Source organism: Neophocaena asiaeorientalis, unplaced genomic scaffold, assembly GCF_003031525.2.
Source record: "Neophocaena asiaeorientalis asiaeorientalis breed wild unplaced genomic scaffold, Neophocaena_asiaeorientalis_V1.1 scaffold332, whole genome shotgun sequence".
NCBI classification, from domain to species: Eukaryota; Metazoa; Chordata; class Mammalia; order Artiodactyla; family Phocoenidae; genus Neophocaena; species Neophocaena asiaeorientalis.
The window spans coordinates 3,269,634-3,287,697 of NW_020173111.1; the positions used below are offsets into that span (position 1 = coordinate 3,269,634).

Genomic DNA, 18,064 nt, shown 5'->3' on the forward strand with positions numbered 1-18,064 from the left:
TGGATTTGAATCAGGATACACTGGTGTACTGCTACTTAGATCTGTACACTATGCTTCACTAGTGGGATTAGTTGCTTATGGTTGTTTAGCCTCATTAAGGATGAAGGTATACAGAATGTTGGGCAAATGCCAACCCATTCATGGGACTGCCATGTTCTGCAGCCCACTCTCTGGGTTAAGCAGGAACTCCCACGGGAACTTGAGTTGATCTAGGGTATAAGCTCCAGAAATCACATCATAGGAAAGTTTTTCTTCTCTCAACTCTTTCTCAATTCTGATTCTTCACAGGAAAAAGACTCTGTCTGGTCCTAGTGTGCTTAATACCTCTCTTAATTATGAATCTCATTTGTTACTAAGAGAGAGTCAACCACCAAGGTCACAATCTTCTGTGAACAAACAGTATCTAATATAATTTAATCATGTGAATTTGTTGCCAATTTTGATAGTAACCTACTTATGCCAAGTGATACTGGCTTTTTAGCTATGGTAGCAACATACTGTTATCTTTTTCAATGGATTTACTTAGGCCCAAAGATATTTTGATTTAAAGAAAACTTTTGAGGACTTCCCTGGTGGCACAGTGGTTAAAAATCCGCCTGCCAGTGCAGGGGACACAGTTAGATCACTGGTCCGGGAAGACCCCACATGCCATGGAGCAACTAAGCCCATGTACTCAGCAGAACTACTGATCCTGTGCTCTAGAGCCCACACACCACAACTACTGAAGCCCGCCCACCTACAGCCCATGCTCCGCAACAAGAGAAGCCACCACGTTGAGAAGCCCATACACCACAACGAAGAGTAGCCCCCACTCGCTGCAACTAGAGAAAACCTGCATGCAGCAACAAAGACCCAACATAGCCAAAATAAATAAAAATTAATTAATGCAAAAGAAACCTTTTAAGTAAATAAACTTATAGTACATGGCTGGCAAATTTTCTAAGATGATATGTGAATGATTGAAACTTTGGAAACTTTGGCCTGCTGGAAAAATACACTGAGATGGAAGATAGAAAATCTGACTAAATTTAATTTGAACCCTGTCACTAATTATTGGATTGTCCTCGGGTGAGATGATGAATTTTTCATGCCTCCATTTCCTCATTATCCAATAAGTATGATGATATTTGCCTAGCTACCTTTGGAATGATGATGTGAAGATTAAAATTAAAGGATGAGTAGTAAAATAATATAAAGTCAAAAGTCATATATACATAGGTTTGTTATTATGTATCTGAAACACCACTTTTTTTTTCTTTTAGGTTTTTTTTTCTTTTTTCATCACCCCAGCATTTGGGCGGGGGATCATGTCCACTTAGGAAAAAAATAATATCATCTCTGTTTTCTCTCTAGGATCATGCCATTAATTAGCAGGATGTGTGTGTGTGTGTGTGTGTGTGTGTGTGTGTGAAAGAGAGAGAGAGAGAGAGAGAGAGACTACAGTTGTACAGTTTCTACATATACACTATTCCCAAATACTAAAGCTGTTATCTTTTCCTGATTGATTACCTGTTTATTTGCACTGTTTTTCATGGTGATCAAAAAGTTTGAAAACTAAACTATGTTTCAAAAAGAACCTAATAATAGATCTTATTCATCTCAAAGCTTAATAAAAATATTATGGCCTGTCTGAATATTTAGAGTTATTAAAAGTAATGGAGCTTAGTTTCATGCCAAAACTATTTCTTGATCTGTAATAATATTTGGAATTTTGTTTATTGTATTTTTCGTTTTGCTTAAAACCTCAAATTTGCTACAGTATATATCATCTCTGCACAAAAGATATTTTACTATTATATAATGTCATTTCCTATAGACTTCAGAGTTGCTTTTTCCAATTTAATCATGTTTCTTCTTGAAGTTAAAGTTGTTGTGTTTGTTAAAATATAATAGTTCATTTAAATATGGGATCTATTTTGATATTAATGATCAATCATGTCAGGCTTTTGTCTGTGCTTTGAGACATGCGTACAACTAAGTTCCAACTTATTAATTCATTGTGTGAAATAGAAGATATTCACACACTTAGAAATAATGCTAGCAGTTGTTGTTTGATTTCCCATTCTATTAAGCAAAGCTTATTTAAGCACTACTGCTTCATAATCTCATTCACATATAAATATTTAACTGTGGTCTATGGAAGTGATTGCCAAACTTGAGCGGTCATCATACTCACCTGGAGGGCTTGTCAAAACACAGATCACTTGGCCCACTCTCAAGTTTCTGATTCCAAGGTGGGGCCTAAGAATTTGCATTTCTAGAAAGTTCCCCATTGATGCTGAGGCTGATGATAAATGCTGTCCTAGGACACTTCTTTTCTCCCCATTGGTGCAGTGGAAGGCACTATAGAAAGACAGGGAAGCCCATGGACTTTGGTGATACCCCCAGGTTTTAGCCCTGACTTTGACACTTAAGAGCTGTATAACTTAGACCAAGTTAGGGATCAATTTTGTCCACTGTAAAGTAGTAACAATTATATGTACTGGAAATATTGAATGAAATAATGTATATCAAGTGTTTAAAGCAATGCCTAGCATGTTATGAACACTCACTAAATGCAACATTAGTAACTAGTGGTGACAGTAGTTAGAGTGGTAATAGAACCACTAGTTATGGTCATAGAATATACATACCTACCTTAGTTCAACTGCAATAAAAGTTTATTAGACTTTTCTAAGGAAGGCTAGACAGAAAGTTTGATTTTCACTGATGACATTGCTTCTATGAGAAGCATTCTGGCAAGAAGGAATTCAGTGAAAAGAAATACCACCCTTACTGAAAGAACTTCCAAGAGCATGCTAGAGATTGGAATCTAGATGGCAGTGTAAGCAAAATGTATAAATTTCTGCAATGTTTCTCAATATTCAGAACTTACTGCATGTGTTTCTTTTTTCCCTTAGCAACAAGAGCAAGACCCAACAAACCTATATATCTCAAATCTCCCCATTTCTATGGATGAACAGGAGCTTGAGACTATGCTGAAACCATTTGGACATGTCATTTCCACAAGGATACTAAGAGATGCTAATGGAGTCAGCAGAGGCGTTGGCTTTGCCAGGTAAAACACCTGCTCTTTCCTTGTATTCCCTTTAATTCCATCCCTTTCTAGCACTACAAGAGTGCTGGAATATAGAATATTCAAAGAAAAGTAGCTTATCAAACTGACTGTATCTTTGCTTTGAGTCAGAGAATTCCAATGTAACTAGAAATATGTTGTTCTTGCTAAAATCTGTACATAGAATGTTTATATCTGTCTCAAGTCATAATGGTATGCATAACCCCTTCCCAGTCCTCTCTATGCCTGTAGATCAACAAAATCAGATGCCGTCAGTTTCTACTAGGGATAATAAATGCCCAGCACCCCAGAGCTAAAGACCCCATGGGGTGAACAAAGCATCCACATGTTTCAGCATTGATTTCTAAAGAGCAAGATGGTAGAATTTCTCAGTCAGGGGAAGAGAGAAGAGAGGAAAGATTTCGAGAAACAGGAACTGTTGGGTAGTCTCAAGGAACTCAGAAATTTAAGGGGAGGTGAAGAGGGCATTTGCATTTAAGAGGCCCTGACTGTGTGTTTTTGATGTTTTAAACAAAACAGAAAAGAACAAATTGCACTTTTCTCATTGTTGGAAAAAGATGAGTAGTTTTCTTTTTAACTTTAAGAGAATGTTTACAAAAGAGGATCTCAGCCAGGAATGGAGTTAAAATGGTGGTACCTGCTGTGCTTTCATGAAGAAACAAAGTTAAGGAAACTACAGGGAAACCGAAACTGCTCAATAACAAAGAAGAAAAGGAAAAGCTGTGTCTCCACGGTTGGGTGTGTTTATGCGTCTTGAGGTCTTGAGCGGACTCAACATGAATGAATGGATGGATGTTAATGTCATCTGGAAGGCAGCCCCTTGCAGGCAGGTGTTTCCCCCTATGGGGAACCCTGCCATCATTGGAAAAACCATCCCAAACCAACCTCCGTGAACCCACTTGGAAAGATATGAAAATGCATTGATCAACTGATCTCTAACTTGACTTCCTTGAGGTCATGGACCATGTCTTAAAATTCTTCTTATTCCCCACAATGTTCTACACATACTAGACCGGGAGACGTATGCAGGATACAGGTCTGAAGATTTGAAGAGAAGTCAGCAGAATGAAAAACATCTCCCAGACTTGAATGCATGCATGAGGCATTCAAGTTTTCAGAACATTGTTAACTGTTGATTGTCATGGTCAAGGCAGAGCTAATTGCAACACCTGGGTCTCTCCAGCCGGCTATTGGAGGCCTAGCCAGTGCAGAAGGCACTAAATGCCTGTCATGCTCCACTTCACACTGCGTGCACACACCTTTGGCTCAGCACCCACCTCCTGCCCCGCAAAACCTCTCTAACAAATTAGTTTCTCCTTCATTTATGCTCCTGCTGAGAAAGGAACATGTTTCAGATTCATCAAGAGAACACATTTTCTAAGAAGATCTATGTTTTGTTCTTTGTTTTTTAAACAAAAGATTTTTGGTACAAAGTATGGATATATTAGTTTGCTCAGGCTACCATAACAGAATTCAACAGACGGGGTGGCTTTAAACAACAGACATTTATTTTCTCCCAATTCTAGAGGCTAGAAGTCCAAGATCAAGGTGGCAGTAGGTTTGGTGTCCTCTCTGTGTCTTGTAGATGGCCTTCTTTTCCCATATCTTCACATGGTCTGCCCTTTGTGTTTGCTCCTAATCTCTTCTTAAAAGGGCGTCAGTCAGATTCGATTAGGATCCACCCATTATATATACACACAATTTATAATCCAATCTCCTGGGATAAACCATAATGGAAAAGAATATTAAAAAAAAGAATGTATCAATATATATATGTAAAACTGAGTCACTTTGCTCTACAGCAGAGATTGGTACAACATTGTAAATCAACTATACTTCAATAAAAAAATTAATGAATGTGGGCTTCCCTGGTGGCACAGTGGTTGAGAGTCCGCCTGCCAATGCAGGGGACACGGGTTCGTGCCCCGGTCCAGGAAGATCCCACATGCCGCGGAGCGGTTGGGCCCGTGAGCCATGGCCGCTGAGCCTGCACGTCCGGAGCCTGTGCTCCGCAACAGGAGAGGCCACAACAGTGAGAGGGCCTGCGTACTGCAAAAAAAACAAAACAAAACAAAACAAAAATTAATGAATGTAATATAAAAAAAACAACATATATACACAACTTCTTTATTCATTCATCTGTTGATAGACACATAGGTTGTTTCCATGTCTTGGCTATTGTAAACAATGCTGCTATGAACATTGGGGTGCATGTATCTTTTTGAATTAATGTTTTCGTTTTCTTCTGATATATACACTAGTGGAATTGCTAAAACACATGGTATTTCTCTTTTTAGTTTTTTGAGGACTCTCCATTCTCTTTTCCACAGTGGCTGCACTAATTTATATGCCCACAATAGTGTACAAGAGTTCCCTTTTCTCCACATTCTTGCCTGTCCCAGTACTGGTGCCAACAGACTGGTGGGTGGGGATGGAGCTGGGTCCTGAGGCTAATAAACTAGAGGGAGGATTCCACGATGGCACTTTCCGGCACCAGTGTTATTATGGCAGAACGAGCTCCCAGAAATGACTGCTGCCAGCATCTCTGTCCCCAGGGGGAGTCCCAGTTGCCTCCTGTCTCTCCAGGAGACTCTCCAAGATTAGCAGGTGGGTCTGACTCAGGCTTCTTTCAAATTACTGCTTCTGCCCTCGTTCACGGAGTGTGTGAAATTTTGTGTGCTTCCTTTAAGAGTAGAGTCTCTATTTCCGACAGCCCTCTGGGTCTCCTGAAAGTAAACCCCACTGGCCTTCAAAGCCAAACGTTCTAGGGGCTCGTCTTCCCAGTGTAGGACCTCCAGCCTGGGGAGTCTGATGTGGGTTTCAGACCCCTTGCTCCTTGGGGAGAACCTCTACAGTTGTAATTATCCTCCCCTTAGTGATTCACACACTGGGGTTGGCGGTGGGGGGGCACAGGTCTTGACTATACCATGACTCTGCCCCTCCTACCTGTCTCATTGTGGTTCCTCCTTTTTTTTTCTTTTTGGCTTTTTGAGTTAATTATTATTGTTTTTGTTATATTATTATATTCACATTTTACAATTATAGAAAAAATGAAGGCAAAAGAAGTTTAAAATCCTGTACAATATCTCACAGAAGATAAGCAGGAGAACCCACTTATAGGTTCGGGTATAGGTGAACATAAGCCCATGTTCTCAAGATCACAAGGGCTATAACCAAACAAATAATGATATATCTTTAGTTGTGGAAGATCTTTTCTGTTAAGTTAGTCTTTTTCATTGATAGTTGTTCTGTAAATAGTTGTAATTTTGGTGTGCTCGTGAGAGGAGGTGAGCTCAGGGTCTTTCTGCACTGCCATCTTGGGACAAAATCCCCGGTGTGGTTCTTGGTTCATGTGCAAGAGATCCTGAAATTCCTTTGACTCAAAAGAAAACCTCCATTATTATTTTACTTGTAAGCTATATTCATCTTCTTTGAAAATCACCTCTTCAAAGTAAAGGTGGTATCTTCGTTTTATATTTAAACCACTGAACTTCAAAGCATTGATTTGAATGCCAGTAGGGTGCAGAGACAGCACAATTACAGGCTTTTTAACGTTCCAGAAGCACTAGATGGTGTCTGAAATTACAGACTTTCGTTTTATTTTATTATTATTTTTTTCCTCTCGTAACATAAAACAGTTTTGTAAGATCCACCCCCCTGCAGGCAGCATTTTATAGCCAAGTCATAAACCCTGAAAAACAAAAGTTTATGGTGGGAATGCTGACAGTCAGACCCACTACTGCAGAGCTCGCGGATGCCAACAGACTACCTTGCCTTCCAGCATGAGGATCAGAGCATAAATCAGCCTGAGTCTGGAGGGACAGGACTGCATGTTCACGTTATCCATTTCCCATTCCCAGAAACATAAGACCGTTTGTCTAACAAAAATCACATTGAACGAGTGTTATGAGAGGCCGGTAAAGAATGACCCAAAGTGGAGAAGGGATGAGGGTAAGCGTTCACAATTACTCCAGCTTCAACATCTGGGAACATAGAACCTCTTTAAGCAATGCATTTACTGTCCCCTGGTGAGCTAAAGGGCGTGAGAGACCGCTGAGCACAGAGACCTTTGTATTCTGTAGTTTTTTTCACCTCTCTTCAGTACTCTTAATTTGATTCTCATGGAGTTTTGTTTGAATGACTTTTAACATCTGGGCAGTGTTCTACCACTCCCTACCAAATGGGCAAGTTTTCCAAATAAATCATTTCAGTGCTTCTTTCTTTTCACTAAGTAAAAAAATTAATCACAGTTACAGGAAGACAAATATCAGGCTGATTATTAAAAATTAATTAAAATATTATTTTTGTATTTTCTTTTAATTACTTTAAATATCGTTACAATTTTATTCTTTACTTTCCACTGCCTGACATTTCTTGCTGCCTATCTTCTCCCACCTCCCGAAATAGAAAGAGAACTCAGATTCAGAATAAGCATAAAGAAAATATAGAAAATTTTAAAATTATAAGGCAAATGCCAATACTTTCTTTGTAGGCAACTATATGATGCTTTAAAATGACCATCAAGCCTATCTAAATGTGATTTTATTGTTTGGAATGTGTTTCGATTCATATCTACCTTAAATCCATCTTTAAGAAATGTTGTGTTAATATTTCTCCCTTGATGTTTTGGCAATTCATTTGCCATTACTGTCTCAAATGCATGGAACTAGGAAATCAAATGTGAGCAAAGAAAATCTCTAAAATGTAAATAAACTTAGTGATTAGTAACCACCAAACTACAGCTGTGTTTGCACAGAAACAGGTTACAACTGTGTTTGCTGAGATTGAAAAGAAGGTGGACTGTTATTCCTTTTAGTAATTTTAATTCCTCTCTCAATTGCCAGCAGATGTGATCCACTAAAGAGAAAACCCCTGGTCTACCCTGTAGCTTCTTTATCTTTATTCTTGTTTTATGTGTTTATCTTCATCGTTTCTTTATGTTGTCTGTTTGTCTTTCTGTCTTTTAACATCAGAAAGTCATGGTCATGGCTAGAGAAGGCAGATCACTCTACTTTCTTTTCCGTGTATTAGGAGCCCTGGTTTTCAAAACCCAAACAAACCAACCAACCTGTCAACCAAACAAACAAATGAATTAAATTGCATTGAATAATCTATTATTCTGAAATCCCCTGGTCTTCAATCTTTCTGTATACATGCTTTTATAAAAACTTAGAAAAGGAGAAAAAACATACAGTTTATTGTTCTATTATTTTGAAATTGGAATGGTGTTATTCCAAAGTCAGCCCTCCGTGGGATGGGAGGAGAGTTCTGAATATTATTTATCCTTGTGAAACTGAAATTGGAGAACTTTGTTACCTTGCAATTGGAAATAGAGGCCATTCCCTGTGCTCAGGGTCTGTAAGATCTCTTTACCCTGTGCTTGCCCTAAGTACAAACCATGACAGGGACTCTTGGGCCCTGAAGGCTGTGGGGATTTCAGGTAGGTTGTTGGCTTCCCGCCAATAAAGAGAAAGACTTCGAAATATCATTTGGAGGGCACATGTGAGCCTCTTTTATTTAATATCTTTCATACATGCTCTGCTTTCTATGAATTGGACCAACCTAACATCCATCTGTATCCGTATGGTTATAAATATGGCTTTATGGTCAGAAATAACTTAGTTTTCATCTTAGTTCTGTTCTTCCTATCTGTGTTCTTGGACTAGTTACTTAAACTCTTTTAGCCTCCCTTCCTTATATGTAAAATGTATATATTTTTTTAAATTTTTATTGGAGTATAGTTGATTTACAATGTTGTGTTAGTTTCAGATGTACAGCAATGTGAATCAGTTATACATATAAATATATCTATTCCTTTTTAGATTCTTTTCCCATATAGGTCATTACAGAGTACTGACATCTTGATTTTATTTATTTACTTATTTGTTTGTTTATTTATTTATTTATTTTTGACTGCATTGGGTCTTTGTTGCTGCGCGCAGGCTTTCTCTAGTTACGGCAAGTAGGGGCTACTCTTCCTTGCAGTGCACGGGCTTCTCGTTGTGGTGACTTCTCCTGTTGCGGAGCACGGCCTCTAGGCGCACGGGCTTCAGTAGTTGTGGCTCGCGGGCTTAGTTGCTCCATGGCATGTGGGATCTTCCCGGACCAGGGCTCAAACCCGTGTCCTCTGCATTGATAGGCAGATTCTTAACCACTGCGCCCAGGGAAGTCCTGTAAAATGTATTCATCCATGCATTCATTCAGTTCACCCAGTAAATATGTGGGCACTAGTAATGTGCCAGTAATTATTCTACATGTGATAATTAGAGAGGTGTATACACACACACACACACACACACACACACACACAAGTATCTGCTTTAATTGACTGGCATTCTACTGGATTGGGGACACAGTAAGTATGTCATCAAACATAAAATAGTAAATAATGAGTATCAACAATTAATATCAAATAACTAAAGTGCTATGAAAACAAAATAAAGCATAGGGGTGCTATAGAGAATGTGACAAAATGAGAGGTCTGAGGTAAAGGACAGGAAAGCCCTCTGAGGAGACTGCATTTAACCTAAGATGCACATGATAAGAAGAAACCAGCATGAGACTACCTGGTGGGCCTGGAGAGGGAAAGGAGCTGTCCCAGCAGAGGAAAAGAGAGAAAGAGAGCTAAGCTGGGGCCAGTTCCTCATACTTGGGAAACAGAAAAAAGGCAAGGTTGATATATTATAGAAAAAAGAAGAGAAATGTAATAGATAGTAATATCTAGTAATGAATGAAATATGGCTACAGCTCAAAGAGACTGATTAAAAGTGATCAAATGAGTTCCAGTTGCAATGAATGGTGAGATTTTTCTATACCTGAACATATTATACTTATTGATTCCTTCTTTATCTCAGTTTTAATTTTTGAATTGATTTCTTTACCAAATTCTCTTTGAACACAATTAATCTATGGTTAAAAGATAGATTTAGATTATGATGCATCCAGACAAGGATGTCCGCTGGGGGTAGGTAGGTAGTCTGAAAGAAGCAGTTCCCAGACTAAGTGTAAGTAAACTTATTTTTTCTTACATTTTTCTTGAAATACACAGCCTCAGAGATCATTTTGTTCCTTGGGTATTGATACTTTTATGATGTAGCCGTCAAAGTGCTGGCTAGAAACATAGTTTCACCACAAATGATCCAACTGAAGAGGCTAGCATGGAGGAGTATTTACAGAAGTGTGGGCAGAGTTAAGGGGACGGATGAAGGGATGCTGAGATACCCAGAGATGAGCCACAGAAGGAAGCCTTTACCCCTGAGAGCAGACAGCAGGTGAAGCCATGTGCCCAGAGCCCAGTGAGACCCAGAGCCTTGGAGGAGGGGCCACCTAGAGGCGCTGTAGACAGGGAGGGATGTAACCCTTGCCAGACAGACGTGGTGCCAAAGCAGAGAGAATGAGGAGGACCAGCCAGATCTCTCTCTGTTTCCACCAGGCCTCCAGTGGTGACACCAATAAAAACCATCAAGTAACAGAGCAAAGGTGATACAGTCCATGGAAGGGTCACTTCTTTGGGGCATAGAGCAGAGCAGAGAAGGCGTATGGGGGAGGGCTAAGCAGAAAACATCAGCACACATGGATGAGTGAACTAATTTTCTTTCCTCTTGACTCCACTATTAAAAAGTAGAAATAGAAAGCAGTGCAAAGTCAGCAATAAATACCACCCGCTCCTTCTCCTTCAGACTGGCAATGGATACAGGTAGGTTGGAATGATGGCAGACTGGCTCTGTTTACAGAAAACAACTGCTCAAATCTAGAGTAACTTTGCCGTGATGTCTTTTTTCTGACATCATTTCTGACACCAAATATGTGGACTTTTGTGACATTGAATATGTGTCATTTTTCCATACTAATTATCCAGTTCTCTGACTCCAGCTGGGTGTCCAACAATTCATTTCAGTTTTAACACTAACTACTCAGAGTTGTCATCAGGCTGCACAGGTTCAAGGGCTAAGTCCCACAAGAGTGTCCCCACTTCAGACACCACCACAAATGGGGTACCAGGCTACCCACAATTCTGCCCCACCCACTACAAATTCAGGGGTTCCCTTGACACCCCTCAGGCTTGAAAATTCACGAGAACTATCCACAGAACTCAGGAAAACACTTAAATATTTCCCTGTATGTCATAAAGGATACAGCTCAGGAACAGCCAAATGAAAGAGATGCATAGGGTAAGGAAGGGGGTGGGAGAATGGCTCAGAGCTTCTCTGCCTTCTCTAGGTGTCCCACCCTCCCAGCACATCAATGTGCCCACCTACCCATCAGCTCTCCAAACCCTGTTGTTCAGTGGTTTGAATGGAGGTCTCATCATATAGGCGCCATTGATTAAATCATTGGCTCTTGGTGGTTGCACTCAAATCTCCAGCCCCTCACCCATCCCCAGACACTGAAGAGTGGGCCTGACAGCTCCAGCCCTCTAATTCTTTGGTCTTTCTGGTGACCAGCCCTATTCTGAAGCTATCTAGGGGTCTCACCTTGAATCACCTCATTAACAGAAACTCAGGTATAGTCAAAAGTGATCCATTACAAATAACAGAAGATGTTCCTTTCACTCGGGAAATCCCCAGAGTTTTAGGAGTTCTGTGCTAGGAACCAAGGACAGAGATCAAATTTATTTTTGTTATACCATAGTTGCCATGCAGAAAACACCTTATCTCGTCTTTCATCGCATCTTTCAAGAGGAATCAGAAATTCAACTTTTCATGTGAAGTCTCCCAATCTCTAAATGTTGACAACCATTTCAAATTTTTCAAAAACTCTTTGCAGCCCAAGCAAAACATTCGTGAAGGCTGGATTTGGCCCATGGTTTCCAGTTTGGGGCACCTGACAGAGAACTCCAGAACAGTGGTTTTCAACCCTGACTGCACACTGGCATCACCTCGGCAGCTTTCAAAAATATGTGCCTAGACTTCATGCTAAAGCAATTAAGTCAGAATCTCCTGCGCTGGGGCCCAGACACTGATATTTTTAAAAAATAGTTCCCTGATAATTTTAGTGTACCATCATTTTAAAAATAAGCTTTTTTATTTTGGAATAAGTTTAGTTTTACAGAAAAGTTACAAAGGTAATACACAGGTTTTGTACACCCTACATCCAGTTTTCCCCATTGTTAACCCTTTGCATTACCATGACATATTTGTCAGAATTAAGAAACTGACATCAGTACATTATTATTAACCAAACTCCAGACTTCATTGGAATTTCACCAATTTTTCCATTGATATCCTCTTTTCGTTCCAGAATCCAATCCCTGGTACCATTTTGCATTTGGTGGTTTTTCTCATCAGTTTGCTCTGGTCTCTGACAGTATCTCAGACTTTCCTTGTTTTCCATGAGTAGTCCCAGCCAGGTATCCTGGAAAATGTCTCCAGGTCTGCATTTTTCGATGTTTAGTTCATGATGGGATCCATGTTATGTCTAAGTTCTGGAAAGAATACCACACAGGTGAAGTGCCCTTCTTGTTATATCATATCAGGGTATAATCTCCATTTCTGAGAACACCTACTCTAGTTAATCATGGCTGAATGAAATGGAGATGGCTGGCCCCATCCAGCTTCAACACAGATGAAAGCAGATCAGGGCAGGAAATCAGGAGTGATGACAGGAGGCCAGCAGTGGAGCCCCATCCCTTCCAAACAAGCCAACGAACTCAGCGTCAACGGACAAATGTTCCGTTGCAGGCTTCTCCACCAACTCAACTTTAGAGAAGCCACTGCTTTCTGGTGTTATTTTCTTCCTCTGTACCATGTAGAAGTTGGTATTTCCAGTCCTGAATATATGTGATTCTAAAGTTTTGGAGTGGGTTTTCATGAACCAAATATTGTCCATAGCTCCATTTCATAAGAGGAATGTGCTTCAGTGCTAAGCAAGGGGCCACCAAAATGTCAGAGTTTCTGCAAAGGGAGGTGGTAGGAAGGCCAGTCTACTGCCCTAATTTGCATTTATGACACTTGTCTCCTAAAGATGTCAAGCACCTCGAAGGAAGAAAACAAATTGCAAAAACTGAGAAAATTCAACTCCTTCACTCCTCTTTCTTGCTGAAGTTCAGTATTATTCCTTCTGTTACCATGGATTGCGAAGTCAATGACATAATTTGTTTTTTACAAAATCTTTTCATGTTGACACTTTCAGCAAATCTTACCGGAAGCGAGGATGAATGGCTTGCAAAGCTGTATGTTCTAAGTTGCCAATAATTTGTACGGAGCCTGTGATTGCAAAACCACAAAAATTTCACAATAGTGGAAACCTTTCATTAAGCATCATAAATGACAGGGTGGATTTGTTTTAACTATGAGCGTAATCATGCTTATTGATTTAAGATCATAAACTGAGAGATTCTCCATGGAGGTGAGACAGGTAGGCTGCAAATCGTTGTACACAATACTTTGCCACCTCTGTGTGTTAAGTCTGACCCAGAACATTCTCCCGGTATTGGATCAGGCTCTCATCTGGTGTAATTTGCCCATGGGGATTGTATTGGCTATGAAACTCGCACCTATTAGTAGCTGTTGTAAAAAAGAAATGTTCTCTAAATCACAATTCAGTGGTGCGTTTCGAATGACTGAAGCCAGGTTCCTAGGCACAGAGACAAGAAAGAATGTCAAACAGGACCTTTAATGCACGTTTGTATTTAAACATCAGACCTAACAGAAAACCCTGAGACTTTATACAATGATTGGAGCGTTGTAGGAACCTAATTAATGCATCGCATTGTCGGGTGAATGGTTGGCCAGGCACACGAGCTCTTCTGAGGGATGTGAGAGGGTTCAGGTACCGCCTAGAAAGAATGAGTGCAGTTGTAGGGATTCAGTGGCCCATCTGAAGGGGCCATGGAAAGGCAGCTTTGTCTGGCACGCTGCCTTTTCAGACCCACTTGATAATATTAGTGTCAGTTTCAAGTGGAGCACATGCCAGATTGCAGATAGCTTGGGCTGGCATTTCAAATAGGCTAATTGTGAAACTGGAGAAGAAAATGGTCACATTCTTGCTAAGGTGGCCATTCAAATGCAGTCTCTCCCCCAGAGTTCCATGGGTCTCACTCTGAGCCTTTCCCCTCGGCAGCTCCTCGATTTCCCTCTTTGCTGGGATGGCTTGGCCTTGTTAAAATGTGCCCTGTGTATTAAAATGAAATTGTCACTGCCGGGTGATGCCACATAACATGGTTTGACACTAAGCACTGGCAGCTACAGAAAACAGACTTTTATTGCATTTATTCTTTCAGAGATGAGAGTCTCTAAAGGCTCCTGCAGACATATACTTAGTTAAATCTGAATGAAGCCAGAGTGAACACTCTACGCTGCTGTCTGGTGTTCACAGAAATGGCCCCCACTAGGCTTGGTGGGGCTGTAAACCAGTCTTAACAAAAGATGATCGTACTAGAATCCAAAAGGGAAGATATGAGGCTTTCAAACCAGGACAAAAATGTTTTAGGTGGATGGATGAGATGAAGCCACCAAGCACACACACGCTATCCCCCATCCAGTTTCAGTGTGCGTTTAGAATTCCGTGTCGTTTTAAAGACAAAAGGGGAAGGGTTTGATTTGTAGGACTCTGGCAAGCAAGCTTTAGATTCTTAACTGCCTTTTATCTAGATGAGTACCCAGAGAGCAACTGAACAGGGAGGGGGCCCTGGGGCATAAGCTTTTCATTCCATAGCTCTCCTGGAATCAAAATTCCATAAAGCAACATCTGTAGTAATTAAGGACGCACATTTCCTCTCCCATTCATGTCTCTGCTAGGAGGGAAGGTTATCTTCCCTAAGAGACAATGGATAGTGGGTCCTTTGGGAAAAGAGAAAGAGCAGAATTTGAATTCTTTTGTTCCTAGAAATGGAAGTTTCCTAGTTAAAAAAAAATTAAGAGATTTCCCTGGTGCCACAGTGGTTAAGAATCCACCTGCCAATGCAGGGGACATGGGTTCACGCGCTGGTCCAGGAAGATTTCCACAAGCCATGGAGCAACGAAGCCCATGCGCCACAACTACTGAGCCTGTGCTCTAGAACCCGCGAGCCACAACTACTGAGCCTGCGTGCCACAACTACTGGAGCCCACATGCCACAACTACTGAAGCCCACGTGCCTAGAGTCCATGTCCCACAACAAGAAGAGCCACCGCAATGAGAAGCCCGCACACCACAACGAAGACCCAATGCAGCCAGAAGTAAATAAATAAATTTATTTTTTTTAATTAAAAAATAACAAGTTGGAAGATGTAAAAGATTCCTCTGGAAAGAAAATGTGAAGGAGTTAGCAAAATTATACTTAGCTGCTCCTCAATATTTGGAATGGGAAACAATTCATCTTATCTTTCTAATCCAAATATCCTCTGATTTGGGGGAATTTGTGATTAAGCAGTGAATAAAATGCTATTTTTGTTTTTATTTTTATTTATTAAAAGTGGGTATTATTAAGCTTAAAGAGTTTTAGCTTTGAATTTCGACACAAAAGTGAGTCACTCTTCAGATGTTCTTCAAAATAACACTAGGTAGATCCAATGGGCATCTAATAAATGAACATTAACCTATTAACGTCAGATTAGTTTCCTGTGCTTTCTTGTCATATTAGGACCAGCTATGTAATTTGTGGGATCTAGTGAAAATTAAAAATACAAGACCCCTTGTTTAAAACATATTAAGAATGTCAGGATGGTGACAGCAGAACTTTAAATCAAGTGCAAGATTTTTCTAAGCACAGGACTCTGGTACTGCATGTGTACCCCTGACATTGGTCCTGCTCTGCTTCACCATCTTATCAATACAGAAAAAATGTGCATCTTTCCCATGCTTCCTAGGAATGTACATTGGAAAATGTTTTGTTTTGAGTCATAAGGTAATTATAGCTCCCCAGATGGAACGTGCTTTTGAAACCATCTTCAAATAAAGCTACCATATGATTCTGCAATCCCACTCCTGGGCATATATCTGGAGCAAACCGTAATTTGAAAAGGTACATATATCCCAGTGTTCATAGCACTATTTACAGTAGCCAAGACATCGAAGCAACCTAAATGTCGATCGACAGATGAATGGATAAAGAAGATGTGGTATATACATACACAATGGACTATTACTCAGCCATAAAAAGGAATGAAATAGTGCCCTTTGCAGCAACACAGATGGACCTAGAGATTATCATACTAACTGAAGTAAATCAGACAGAGAAAGACAAATATATGATATCACTTATATGTGGAATCTAAAAAAAAAAATGATACAAATGAACTTATTTACAAAACAGAAAGACTTACAGACTTAGGAAACAGACTTATGGTTACCAAAGGAGAAACATGGGGGTAGGGATAAATCAGGAGCTTGGGATTGGCATACACACACTATTATATATAAAATAGGTAACCAACAAGGACCTAATGTGTAGCACAGGGAACTCTACTCAATATTTTGTAATAACCTATAAGGGAAAAGAATCTGAAAAAAAAATAGATATATATGTATGTATAACTGAATCACTTTGCTGTACACCTGAAACTAACACAACATCGTAAATCAACTGTACTTCAATAAAAAAAAAAATTTCTTAACCTGGTAACTCAGATGCTCTTGCCTGCACCCCTCAGCTTATCTCCAAGAGTTTCCCTGAGTGAACCTTCCACTGGGCCACAGTGCTCTACTCACTCTACCCCATCTACAAGGACACAGCCTGCCCCCTCCCAGCCTGGCCCCTACCCTAGTTACTTCTGCAAAGGCCTTTCTGTCCTCCTGTGCCCACTTCTCAGAGTTTTCCTGGCTTCTGCAATTCCTCTCACATTTGAATTCCTCTCGGTGTAATAAATATATAACTTATTTGGCATTTGCTTATATATATATATTTTTTCCTTTTCTTTTTTTCTCTGCATGTAATATGAATATGAAAACACACATAAAATTTGGATGTAAGAAAGTTTTACAAATTGTGTCAAAGGGCTCCATTCCAAGAAAGTTCATATTAATAACAGAGCAGAAAATCCAAAATTATACATTTTGCCTTTTAGACAAAAAATTTCACACATTTCATACACATTCTTTTATATGTATGTGTGCCATTTCTTAAGTCCGTTTTTCCTCTAGTGTACCGTTTGTGGGAATTAATTTCTTTTGATCACAGTTGACCCTTTAATTTTTATCTTCCACACTCTTTTACAAAATAATAAAGTCCAGATATAGTTACTATTTAGAAAATGTTGCTGATACTGTTCTACTTAGGGGAGAGCAACACTGCTAATGTTGACAGTATGATGCTATGGCCCCGAATGTTATTCATTAGCTTGTATCTGAGATGCCAAAACTTGGCACAAGAAACCCAGTCTAGGAATATTGATACCTAGTTTTAAAAAATAGAAGATTGTCTGAGATTGAAAATTAAGAAAGTTCAGGACCTGAGGTTTGTGTATATATGTTCTCCTCCCACATTTGGGTCCCCAAATAACTCCCTTTTATCTCTCACCCAGTGGGTTTTCAATAAAGCCGTCATGATGCTGCTGACAACACCACTGCGTGAATCTCCTGTAGGCCGCCAGTTGTTTAAACGCAATGCATCCCCTCCCCTTGTTTTGTGGAGACCCTTGAGGTACAGCTTAGTAGTTCCTGTGCAGGTTGGTGTCACCCAGGCCTCAGGTAAAAGCCCGCCTCCGCCACTTAACTGCCAAGGTGGTTCATGTCACTAAGCCTTGCTGCCCTCACTAGTGTGAAAGGCAATAACGAGACCTGCCTCTCCGGTTTGCTAACTCAGACATTCAACACACATTTATTGAGCACTTTCAAGTGCCAAGCATTGCTGTATGGATTAAGTAAGATAATGCCTCAGGATTACGTCTGGGTGATGACTCTGCACAGCGCCGTCCACGGTGGCAACATTTAGTAGAGTAAGTGATGCTCTTAGTAGTGATGGGTTTGTGATGTTCTATCCACCTGGTCATGGTGGTCATGGCAACAGTTGGCGGTTCTGGTAAAATTCTGAAATCAAGCTTTTCTATGGTTTTCTTAATTTCCTTTTCT

The 18,064-nt window shown here is 40.1% G+C and overlaps 1 protein-coding gene across 4 annotated transcripts in view; it reads left to right on the forward strand.

The window, feature by feature from the left end:
* RBMS3 (RNA binding motif single stranded interacting protein 3) overlaps positions 1–18,064 on the forward strand; it is a 699,814-nt gene that overhangs the window by 478,254 nt on the left and 203,496 nt on the right. For all 4 annotated transcript variants that reach the window (XM_024743510.1, XM_024743508.1, XM_024743509.1 and 1 more), the window contains exon 5: positions 2,901–3,058. In XM_024743510.1, coding sequence (XP_024599278.1) covers positions 2,901–3,058 — 158 coding nt within the window. The remainder of the gene's footprint in view (positions 1–2,900; positions 3,059–18,064) is intronic.